Raw genomic sequence first — 11861 nt, 5'->3', positions numbered from 1 at the left:
AAACGCAGTAAGCAGAACATCCATCCAAAGGCACCAGGAGCCCCTGTCCTCTGTACATCAGTGATACCTCCATCCCCCATCTGCTGCCTGCAGAGCCTTTGGCTGTGGGCGCAGCAGTCCATCTCCCTTACCTGTCTCACAAGCATCTATTTGTTCTGCTCTTTTAAAATTAACAACTTTGCCTCATAGAACTCACAAACTTGGCCTCTTTGGCATCTGGTGAGATGATTCTCACCAGCTAATTACATATACAGAAACAAAGTTTTCCAAGTCACAATGAAGCATAAAAGGGAGCTGCAGAATAACACACGAGATGCCATTTATCACAGAAAACACATAAAACCAACCACATCTTAGTCTCCTTGTAGATACTCATAAAACGTCTAGAAAAACACACACCACACTAGGTAACTGGACTGCTCTTGGTTAACAGGAGAAATGAGGGTGTTCAGCTTTGTCTGTACCAATGAATTGTTTATAAAGGCAATGTATTTACATATTGGGTGATAAAATATTTAATGTTCAGCTGGGAAAATGAGCACATTGCAATAAGCAAAAAATCACTTTAAAAACAAATGAGGGGGCTAGACATGGTGGCTCATGCCTGTAATCCCAGCACTTTGGGAGGTCAAGATGCATGGACCACTGAGGCCAGGAGTTCGAGACTAGCCTGACCAACATGGTGAAATCTCGTCTCGACTAAAAGTACAAAAATTAGCCAGGTGTGGTGGTGCACACACAATCCCAGCTACTTGGGAGGCTGAGGGAGGAACAATCACTTGATCCCAGGAGGCAGAGGTTGCAGTGAGCCAAGATCATGCCACTGCACTCCAGCCTGGGCAACAGAGCAAGACTCTGTCTCAAAAAAAGAAACAAAAGCAACAACAACAAAAAAGTACTATGTAGTTAGAGCTACTCCAAAGCCTTTCAAAAGAATTTCACTTTACTATGTAGTTAGAGCTACTCCAAAGCCTTTCAGAAGAATTTCACTTTACTATGTAGTTAGAGCTATTCCAAAGCCTTTCAGAAGAATTTCACTTTACTATGTAGTTAGAGCTACTCCAAAGCCTTTCAGAAAAATTTCACTTCATGGGAACAACTCTCCCAGCATTTCCAGAGCACTGTATTCTGTAGGGACCTGGAATACTCCAAGTTATGAAATAAATAGTGCTATCCCAGCCTATCTTAAGAATAAGGTATTTGGCTGGGCATGGTGGTTCACGCCTGTAATCCCAGCACTTCGGGAGGCCAAGGTGGGTGGATCTCAAGGTCAGGTGTTCAAGACTAGCCTAATCAATATAGTGAAACACTGTCTCTACTACAAATAAATTAGCCAGGCATGGTGGCAGGTGCCTGTAATCCCAGCTACTCAGGAGGCTGAGGCAGGAAAATCACTTGAACCTGGGAGGTAGAGGTTGCCGTGAGCCAGGATCTTGCCACTGCACTCCAGCCTGGGCAACAGTGCGAGACCCTGCGTCAAAAAACGAAGAATAAGGTATTTGAGGCTGGGTGCAGTGGCTCACACCTGTAATCCCAGCACTTTGGGAGGCCAAGGTGGGCAGATCACCTAAGGTCAGAGTCTGAGACTAGCCTGACCAACACAGAGAAACCCCATTTCTATTAAAAAAAAAAAAAAAAAAAAAAAATACAAAACTAGCAGGACATGGCGGTTCATGCCTGTAATCACAGCTACTCGGGAGGCTGAGGCAGGAGAATTGCTCGAACCTGGGAGGCAGTGGTTTCAGTGAGCCAAGATTGTGCCATTACACTCCAGCCTGGGCAACCATAGCGAAACTCCATCTCAAAAAAAAAAAAAAAAAAAAAAAAGAATAAGATATTTGAGTAATTTCCCTATATTAAACAAATAACTGATAGACCATGATGGCCCCCCCGCAAAAAAACAAGTTTTACAGTGACGTGGTTCAAATCTAGGGTAACAAACGGCAATACGGAAATACTCACATGATCAAAGAAATGTACCACTGCGAGCTTTTTGCTGCGCCTGGTAAAGATGCGCTGCACTTTAGCAATTTTGCCAAAATGGTTCTCCAGGATGGTTCTGTTGTTCAGGTAGTCAGGGATGTTCTTGCACTGGATTGCTGTGACTTCAGAGGGAGACAAGCCCCCAAGACTATCTGTGCTCTCGCTTCTTTTACTCTGACGTACAGGAGTTCCTCTTAAAGAATCTAGGGGTTCAGAGAACAGACACTTAAACCATCAGATGTAACGCTAACAACAGGAGGCACCAACTGTGTAAAAGTAAAGGAAATGTTCACAGGTATAAGACCTGCTCCCTATGACATGTAGAATCCCTAATGTGTTTTGTTTTGTTTTGTTTTGGGACAGTCTCGCCCTGTTGCCCAGGCTGGAGTGCAGTGGTGCGATCTTGGCTCACTGCAACCTTTGCCTCCTGGGTTCAAGTGATTCTCCCTGGCTCAGCCTCCAGAGTAGCTGGGATTACAGGTGCCCACCACCACACCTGGCTAATTTTGGTATTTTTAGTAGAGATGGGGTTCCACCATGTTGGCCAGGCTGGTCTCGAACTCTTGACCTTGTGATCCACCCACCTCAACCTCCCAAGGTGATGAGATTATAAGCGTGAGCCACTGCGCCCAGCCTAGAATCCCTAATGTTTATAGGAGATTTATCTGAAAAATCAAGCTAACACCCAAAGAAACTTATTGGGAAGCTGCCAGCAGGATTTACACTATGTTCCACATTTTCAGAACTCACCTTCTTTTTTCTCTCTACTTTCAGTTTCTTCCTCTTTATTCAAACCTGGAATCCGGGAAGGTGCCAGGAGAGACTGACACCCTCCTGGGGTAGCCATGTGGTCACTTTCTCCAGACTCAACAAAGCCAATTTCCTTTTTGGACTCCTTGTTGCCCAGGCGACCTACTTCTTTATTGCTTTTGAAAACATCCTGTATCGTCCGACCAAACAAAGTACCTCCCCGGGGTCTATTCAGGCGGACAGGTCGTTTATCTGGAGGATGATCCCCCCTGGACAGAGGATCAGAATCTTCTGTCTCATGGCCATGTCTCCTTGGGGAGCGATCTTGGTCCTCCTTCCTTTTCAGGCCTTTCATTAGGCTGGGAGGTGGTTCCACCTGGGAAACAGCTTCTTCACACCCCTGCCTGACACCTGCTTTGCTGACCTGGAAGGGTTCACCCAAAACTGCAGATGACGACACAGGGAAGCTACTGAAGCTGTTATTAGAACTTCCAAATACTGACTTAGGTCCTCTCTTCTCTTCTTCTACATTTTGATTTGACAAAGCAGGGGTAAAAGCAGATAATGAATTATTACTACTAACTGGTTTTGAAAAAGTAAAATCTGAATTGGTAGCTGAACTACTTGTTACTTGAGGAAAAGAGAAAGGGGTCAGGCCTCCAGCTGCACTACTAATTGGGTGGGAAAATGTGAAAAACCCAGAAGCAATTTGGCTCTGGGTTTTCTCTGGCTCAGCATCAGCCCCCAATATTGGTTTAAACATTGCGTTTTCCAGAGGTTTAAAGCCGAATTCTGTTTTCCCAAAACCAGAACTCACTATTTCTCCAGCTTCTTGTCCAAAAGTAGAAGTGCTTGGGAAAGCCCCAACACTGGTGGGTGATTTAAAACTAAATCCTGGGTTTCCCAGCACAGATGAAGTTGAAGGCCCAGAGGTAGCCACAAAGGTGGATGTGTGGTCAAGTCCAGAAAAGAGTCCAACAGTTGAGGTTTGGGTGAACCCTAATGTTTGCACTGAAGAGGAATGACTTACTCCGGGAGACGCTGGAAAGCTGGATACCTGTGAAAATCCTGAGCTCTTCCCACATAAGGTACTGTTTTGTCCAAAAAGAGGTTGACCAAATCGAAACGGCGCCTTGGATGGGAATGTTGTTATGGAACTACTAGAAGATGCTGAAAAAGCGCTAGGCTGCTGCCCACTGAAAGGATTAGTTGGATTCATCTTCTGATCCAATTATTAGAAGATAATAAGTATTACGTGTACAAAATTAATTGGCTTTCTTGAACAGCCTCCCCTTCGTCTTCATAACAAGCTGAAAGACAAAAATTCAGATCATCACAGCTACGTTCTGCTACAAAATTAAGAAAGGAATTTCTGAACAGTCACATAAGGATAACTATTTCAAAGGCAGACAAAGGGCTATTATTTTCTGAGAGCCACAGGGTTCTTTTGTTAGAGAATGGCGTAGAGAGCGGTCCAAATAATTACTTTGTTACAGAGATTTAAATCGTGATCCTTTAAGATTTAAAAAAAAAAAAAAAAGCCGAATCACTGCGTTGGTAAACTCATGAAAAACCTCCAGTGGCAATAAGAAAATGAATGCTGTTCCTCCTTACGACTTAGAGATGAGTTTCTCCCGACCGCCTCCACTGTCTACAGCCCGAGAACTGGAATGTAACGCAGTCAGAACGTTAGCTTCGGGATCTCCGCCCACCTGGCTTCCCTCGGGGCGGCCGGGGCGCTGAGCCCTTCCTCAGGCATTCCTTTACCGCGCCCTGGCGACCGCCGAGCCGGCTGGAAGGTGAGGGCGCTGCCGCGGAGCTGCGGCCTCTCGGCGGGGACGGCGGGCCTGGGAAGCCTCATCTTCCGCCCAGCACAGCCCGAAAAGGCGGAGGCCGCAGTTCCGCCGCCGCCGCGCTCCCTGAGCGATGACGGGGAAGGAAGCCGCGTCTCAGGCGCCGGCCCAACCCCACGCTCACCGTCTCGCCGCTGGACCCCGGGGCCCGCGCAGCTCCCGGACCCCTGGAAAAGACGAGAGGCGCACACCCAGCCTGCGGCCGCGACACCGCCCTTGCGCACTGCGGGCGGAAAACGCGGCGGACCGAAAACGCGGCGGACCGAAAACGCGGCGGACCGACTTCCGGCTCGCGCAGCACCACCGAGTTCCGCCGCGATCGGGTTCCGCTCTCGGCACCCTGCTAGGCGGCGGCGCTTCCGGTGGGGGATTGCGCCTCGTCTCGCGCCCTTTGCCGGGTCTTGAGCCCGGTACGTGCGGGCGGGTTCCTAGTCTCCCAAACGGGAGCGTCGCACTCATCCGCGTGGGTCCGCAGGCGCCCCAGACCCCAGAGGACGCCGCCCTGTCCCTCCCCATTCCGTCCGCTCCCCTCCCCTACCCGCCTCGCCGCGTTCGCGCGCCCCGCCCACCTGCCCCCTGCCTCGGGGAACGGCTCCCTCACCGCGAGCCCTTCGGGCCTGACTCCGCGTCTTCCTCCCGTGGCCCCTCATTTTTGTATTCTCCTGTGGTCAGTGTAAATTCCCGTAAGATTTTCAGTCACTTCCGCCAAATAAAGGGACTTGATTGCGTGTGCATGAGTTTTGTACAGAATGTGCCGTCACTGTCTTGTACTGATTGGTCTTCTCTGACACTTTAACCCCAGGTTCCGTTGGAAACATGTTTTAAGGGCCGGTTATTCTTCCTGAAATGAGCTTGGTGATTAGAAATCTGCAGCGAGTCATCCCCATCAGGAGAGCGCCACTTCGAAGTAAGATCGAGATAGTACGGAGGATTTTAGGAGTGCAGAAATTTGACCTGGGGATCATCTGTGTTGACAACAAGAATATTCAGCACATTAATAGAATCTACAGAGATAGAAATGTCCCAACCGACGTGCTTTCTTTTCCATTTCATGAGGTAAAAGAAGAAAAAGTGTTCTTGTCTAGCCTACCTATCCGGAGTATATTTCCTATATTTTTTTTTTTTAAATGAGAGGGAGTCTTGTTCTGTCACCCAGGCTGGGGTGCAGTGGTGCCATCTCGGCTCACTGCAATCTCCCCTGCCTGGGTTCACGCAATTCTCGTGCCTCAGCCTCTGTAGTAACTGGGACTACAGGCTCGAGCCACCACATCCGGCTAATTTGTTGTTGTTGTTGTTTTGTATGTTTAGTAGAGGCAGGGGTTTCACCATGTTGGCCAAGCTACTCTTGAATTCCTGATCTGGCCTTCCCAAAGTGTTGGGATTACAGGTGTGAGCCATAGCGCCCAGCCTAAATTTCGTGTATTAATTATATTACAGGCTAGGCTCGGTGGCACATATAAGTATATATATTACAGACAGGATTTTTCATTTTAATTTTGGAAATTTTCAAATAGACACGAAAGTAGAACAGTATGTTCAGCCTCTATTGATCGATGCCTGTTACCCAAAGGCCACAATTACCCTGGTAAGCCCGCAGGAAAAAGTGACTGCCAGGCGTGGTGGCTCACAACTGTAATCCCAGCACTTTTGGAGGCCAAGGTGGGTGGATGACCTGAGAGCAGCAGTTTAAGACCAGCCTGGCCAACATGGTGAAACCCTGTCTCTACTAAAAATACAAAAAAATTAGTGGTGGCAGGCACCTGTAATCCCAGCTACTTGGGAGGCTGAGGCAAGAGAATCGATTAAACCCCAGAGACGGAGGTTGCAGTGATCCGAGATTACACCATTGCATTACAGCCTGGGCAACAAGAGTGAAACTCTGTCTCAGAAAAAAAAAAAAAAGAAAAAGAAAGGTGACTAGTGTCCACCCACTTCCCCTCCTAAGGCTCTCAGTTAATTAAAAGAAAGAAGCAAAGTGTTTCTGTAGTATTTTTGCAATTTTAAGTGGGATTCGTTAATGAATATGTGCAAATTGGAAAAATTAAAACAACACTGAAAATAAAAGAATAGACTGGAGTAAATATTTCCAACAAACTCAATGTGATAGCCGTCAGGTTATTCTCTACATTCTGTGCATGACTCATTCAAGGCTTCCCATATTGGAGCAGCACAAATTGGAGCAACCCTTTGGGAAAGCCATTTGGCAAATCTACACCAAGAGCATTTAAAACATATGCATCCTTAGTCCAGGAGTTGAAGATCAGCCTGGCCAACATGGTGAAACCGTGTCTCTAATAAAAATACAAAAAATTAGCTGGGCGTGGTGGCAGGCAAAGAAGTTGGGACTTAGGTGTGTCAGTAGTGACACACCCAAGACAGTAAGCCAAAAGACAGAATAAAACCAAATGCTAAATCATTTAAAAATGTATTAAAATGTTAATTTATTTGCTGGGCCTATAACCCCAGAACTTTGGGAAGCTAAGGTGGTAGGATGGATTGAGCCCAGGAGTTCAAGACCAGTCTGGACAACATAGTGAAACCTTGTTTCTACAAAAAATAAAAACACAATTAGCCGGGCATGGTGGTGTGCAAGCCTGTAGTCCCAGCTACTCAGGAGGCTGAGGTGAGACGATCGTCTGAGCCCAGGAAATTGAAGCTGCAGTGAGCCAAGATCACGCCTCTGCCCTCTAGCCTGGGCTGCAGAGTGAGACCCTATCTCAAAAAAGGAAAAGTTACTGTTTTCTGTAATAGGAAAATAAAAGGAGCATCCTAAATATCGAGCCATAGGTGAATGGCTTAGTGTGGATGGTCCTTAAATTAGTGGACTGGTCTTTGTTATAGTCTTTATGTGAAAAACGTGAAAGACTGTTTAGGACAAAATATCAAGCAGAAAGAACAGGAATATACAGTGTGACCATGTGATGATTTAACTCTGTAGAAGTTGTGGGTCTGTGATTCTTCATTGGGAAGGATGAAAGAAATGAAAAATATGCGGTTTGACGAGGTGATATCAACCTAAACAACAAACAGGCTTTAAAAGAAAAGGATGTGGCTGGGCGCGGTGGCTCACACCTGTAATCCCAGCACTCCGGGAGGCCGAGGTGGGCAGATCATGAGGTCAAGAGATTGAGACCATCCTGGCCAACATGGTGAAAACCCGTCTTCACTAAAGATACAAAAATTAGCTGGGCATGGTGGCACGTGCCTATAATCCCAGCTACTTGGGAGGCTGAGGCAGGAGTATTGCTTGAACTCAGAAGTTGGAGGTTGCAGTGAGCCGAGATCGCACCACTGCCCTCCAGCCTTGTGACAGAACAAGACTCTGTCTCAAAAAAGAGAGAAGGATGTTTCTGTAGAATAGAGCCACATGCCACAGTATATTATGTGCATATGCAGGGAGATAGAGGAAGGCAAAGGCAGAGTCTCACTCTGTCACCCAGGCTGGAGTGCAATGATGCAGTCTCAGCTCACTACAACCTCTGCCTCTTAGGTTCAAGCAATTTTCCTGCCTCAGCTTCCCGAGTAGCTGGGATTACAGGCATGAGCCACCACACCTGACTAATTTTTTTGTATTTTAGTAGAGACGTGGTTTCACCATGTTGGCCAAGTTGGTCTAGAACTCCTGACCTCAGGTGATCTACTTGCCTTGGCCTCCCGAAGTGTTGGGATTATAGGCGTGAGCCACTGCGCCCAGCCTGGCAAAGGTTTTTAAGGGAAGAATGAGGAAGATCACGTAATTGTTTTGAGATAATTATCCTTGGTTACAAAGATCAATACCAAGGTTAATGCCAGTCTGAGGTGGAACAGGCACTTGCTGGGCAGATATCCTTGCAGTTTTGTGTGTGTGTGTGTAAGATTGTAATAGCCTTTGTGCAGGGCTGCAGTTTTTGCAGTCTTTAGTGACAGTTTTTGTTATCAGGTTTAAAAGTATGAGAATCCTCTCTTCATAGCTTTCCCCAGCTCTGTTTGTCAGGGTTTAGTGGTTTGCTTAATTGTTTAACCCTAATGGTTCCATTTTTATTCAGACAACTTTCACAATGGAACAATTTAGGGCACTTGTGCACAGTTGGCTGGGCAGCTCACCCCGACACAGGCCCAGCTGCTACGCTGGCCTTGGACATGCAGCCTAAGAGTGATCTCGTCAGAGAGCAAGCGCTTATTTGTTTTGGGACTATCCAGGGTTAAATGTCAACCTGTGGCTGGGTTACGATTCCTGTTCTCTAAGTCTGTATTTCCTTATTCTTAGAATCTGAAAGCAGGTGAATTTCCCCAGCCTGATTTTCCAGATGACTACAATTTGGGAGACATTTTCCTCGGAGTGGAGTATATCTTCCAGCAGTGCAAAGAAAGTGAAGATTACAATGACATCCTGACAGTAAGTGGGGGTACTGAAAGCACATAACCTGGTTTATGGAACATGGGCCATGCAAAGGGGTCAAGATCACCACCCCACATCCACGTGTGTCCATGGCACCATAAGGGGTACTGGGGGAAGAACCTGTGAGCAGGGTGAGGAGCACCTAGCTGGGTAGGGACTGCATGCCTCTTGCCACGGTTGGAGGAGGGAGAGGACACACTGTGAAAACACGGACACTCGCGGAGAAGCCTTCTTAGCTGTTATCTCTGGAGTAGAGCAGGCTGTGTTGAGCTAACCTAGACCTGCTGGGTCAGCTTCTTTCGGAGCTGCCAGTTGAAGCCACTACCACCTTCCACATCCATTTCTCCTGAGTGTAACCCCCCACAGGTTCTGCCTGCCCACTGAACAGACAAAACCAATTCACTGAGACTGTGGTATTGCAGTAGAGAAAGAGTTTAACACAGAGCTAGCCAAGCACAAAGATTGGAGTTATTATTCAAATCAATCTCCTAGAGAACTCAGAGGCTAGGGTTTTCATGGGTAATTTGCAGGTGGGGGCTAGGGAATGAGTGCTGCTGATGAGTTGGGGACCGACCATAGGGGTGTAAACAATTTTCTGTCTGCTGAGTCCACCTCTGGGTGGAGCCACAGGATCAGCTGAGTCATGAGTCTCAGGTCTAGGTGGAGTCTGTAGGTTGCCAGAACTCTAAAGTCTGAAAACCATCTCAAAAGACCAATCTTAGGTTCTGCAATTATGATGTTATCTTACTGGGGAGCAATTGGGGAAGTCACAGATCTCATGAGCTCTGGCTGCATGACTCCTGAGCAGAAAGGAATTACAGCAAGGCAGGCTGGGGAAGCAAGGCCTGCGGGCTGATGCCCCTCAGAGCAGCGTTCAGGCCCCTCCCATTATCCTAATCTTGTGGCCTTTCGTTAGCTTTACAAAGGTGGTTTTGCTCCCTGAGCAAGGAGAGGATTCGTTTTAGGGAGGGATGATTATATTCTTGATCTAAAATTAAACTGTAAACTAAATTCCTCCCATGGTTAGTTTGGCCTACACCCAGGACTGAGTGGGGACAGCCAGCCTGTGAAGCTGGAAGCGAGATGGAGTCAGCCATGCTAGACTTCTCTCACTGTCATCATCTTTGCAAAGGTGGTTTCAGCAGCCTAATGCAAAAAAAAAAAAGAAAAGAAAGAAAAGTATTCTGAAAAGCCATGTATGAGTGAATCATACTTGTCCTCCTTTGGCTGAACAGCCATGCCCTGAATTGTCCTTGGGGCTCCAAGTGCATCTGTGTGGCCTGAAGCAGAGCTTTCCAGCCAGACCCAGTGTGAAAGGGTGGGACGGCCCCCTCCGGACCAGGGTGGGACTTGCCTGCTATGCACACCCTGCCAGGGAAGAGGAAGTTTCTGAGAGTGACAGGAAATGGCCCAGCCAGAGGTTCAGCCCTGGAATCTCTGTGGCCAGCAACTGTGCGGAAGGGATGTGGACATCTGCTTCCACCTTCCCCAAACCTGCTAAGATTCTGTTCCCTGGCCTACCCCTGGCATTCTTCCTCGGGCTCAGAGCCCTCTCCGTGGGGCTCCCTGTTCCTCTGAGTGAAGGCCAGCCCACCCTCCCAGGACCCCATCCACATGGCCACAGGCCAGACCAGTCCTGCTCAAGGCTGGCTCTCAGCTGTAGCCTCCATCTACCCTGCCTTGTCTCCAGGCACCTCACACCAGCCCCAGGGATATCCACCTCCCAGACCTCCCCCTTCCATCCACCCAAACCCCAGGGGAGCAGTACCCCTGTGGCCCACAGGGCTCCATAAATCCCCTTGGTGCTGTGCCTGCTCAGGGTCCACAGGCCCTCCCTCTTCTTCCTCCTTCTCCTCCCCCAGCTCTGGGCTCCATCCTGGTGCCCCTCCCCTGTGGGCTTTAATCCAGCCCTGTCTCCCTGGGGATGGAGCTACCTGTGGGTCTTCCCGCCTCACCAGCAGCTGCACCTCCCTCCAGCTCTGCCTCATACCTCTCCTCCACTCCTGTGCTGCCTGTGCACCCACCAAAGCTCCACTCTCAGTGGTCAGTAAAATCTGGGGCCACTGGAGGCTCCGCCCTCTGACTGGGGCACTGTCCCTCCTCGGGGGTTGGGCTGGGGTGTGGCTGTGCCCTTGCCTCATCCCTCCTAGGGCAGGCAGGCCGGCCCTGGCTGATGCCTCACTGCCCCCCACTCCGTGGCACCCACCCCTCCTCACTTCTTCATAATTCACCCCCTTGCCTATTGCCCCTGCGGCTGGACATTTCCATCCTCTTGCCCCTCCCAGCACAGTGCTGGCCCAGACTGCAATCCACATTGACTAAAGAGTCTGAAAGGTATAACTCAATGAAGACAGTTGCAGGTGGGGAAAAGAAGAGTCTGAAAGGCCTTGATTTCCATTTTTGGTGGGAGGGAACTGAGGCTGAGTGACTAATTCCTGCTCAGGGGTCTCTCAGCAACCCTGGGGTCCTGCTGCCACATACCAAGAGCAGCCTGTGGCCTGGGGTGTCCCGAAGGGGCAGCTTCCTGTGGGGTCATTCTCCAGCTGTTTTGTTTTTTTTTTTCACTTTTTATTTATTTTTTTGGTTGTTGTTTGCTTTTTTATTTTTTAATTGCATTTTAGGTTTGGGGGTACACGTGAAGAACATGCAAGATTGTTGCATAGGTACACACGTGGCAGTGTGATTTGCTGCCTTCCTCCACATCACCTATATCTTGCATTTCTCCCCATGCTATCTCTCCCCAACTCCCCACCCCCCACTGTCCCTCCCTATTTCCCCCCAACTGACCCCAGTGTGTAGTGCTCCCCTCCCTGTGTCCATGTGTTTTCATTGTTCAACACCCGCCTATGAGTGAGAACATGCGGTGTTTGATTTTCTGCTCTTCTGTCAGTTTGCTG

The 11861-nt window shown here is 48.5% G+C and overlaps 2 protein-coding genes across 11 annotated transcripts in view; one reads left to right on the top strand and one right to left on the bottom strand.

The window, feature by feature from the left end:
- The window catches only part of MCM3AP (minichromosome maintenance complex component 3 associated protein), a 54676-nt gene extending 49838 nt beyond the window's left edge, over positions 1–4838 (bottom strand). For 2 of the 8 annotated variants that reach the window (XM_032276523.1, XM_032276526.1), the window contains exons 1-3: positions 4711–4838; positions 2734–4043; positions 1963–2186 (exon numbers count right to left, since the gene is read on the bottom strand). In XM_032276523.1, the coding sequence (XP_032132414.1) occupies positions 1963–2186; positions 2734–3952 (1443 nt within the window). In that variant the 5' untranslated portion in view covers positions 3953–4043; positions 4711–4838. Of the gene's footprint in view, positions 1–1962; positions 2187–2733; positions 4433–4710 lie in introns of those variants that run through there. The other 6 variants (XM_032276528.1, XM_032276529.1, XM_032276525.1 and 3 more) reach the window with 5 other exon arrangements.
- Positions 4839–4889: 51 nt separating this feature from the next.
- YBEY (ybeY metalloendoribonuclease) lies at positions 4890–9420 on the top strand. 3 transcript variants are annotated; one of them, XM_032276535.1, is made up of 3 exons: positions 4890–4996; positions 5389–5642; positions 8833–9420. In XM_032276535.1, the coding sequence occupies exons 2-3, from the start codon at positions 5433–5435 to the stop codon at positions 8986–8988; spliced, it is 366 nt and encodes a 121-aa protein (XP_032132426.1). In that variant the 5' UTR covers positions 4890–4996; positions 5389–5432; the 3' UTR covers positions 8989–9420. The 3 variants fall into 3 exon arrangements, with proteins under 3 accessions (XP_032132426.1, XP_032132425.1, XP_032132427.1); XM_032276534.1 differs by lacking the exon at positions 4890–4996 and adding an exon at positions 5149–5269; XM_032276536.1 differs by lacking the exon at positions 4890–4996 and adding an exon at positions 5152–5253.
- Positions 9421–11861: the final 2441 nt, after the last annotated feature.

This window comes from Sapajus apella, unplaced genomic scaffold (assembly GCF_009761245.1).
Source record: "Sapajus apella isolate SASKATOON/1434 unplaced genomic scaffold, GSC_monkey_1.0 scaffold8, whole genome shotgun sequence".
Taxonomy (NCBI): Eukaryota; Metazoa; Chordata; class Mammalia; order Primates; family Cebidae; genus Sapajus; species Sapajus apella.
This window is presented reverse-complemented; position numbering and strand designations above follow the sequence as displayed.

Bases quoted from the DNA above. Each gene is read 5' to 3' on its own strand.
- YBEY (XM_032276535.1), top strand. From the start codon at position 5,433: ATGAGCTTGGTGATTAGAAATCTGCAGCGAGTCATCCCCATCAGGAGA. The intron at 5,643-8,832 runs GTAAAAGAAGAA...CCTTATTCTTAG, and splicing joins TTTCTTTTCCATTTCATGAG to AATCTGAAAGCAGGTGAATT.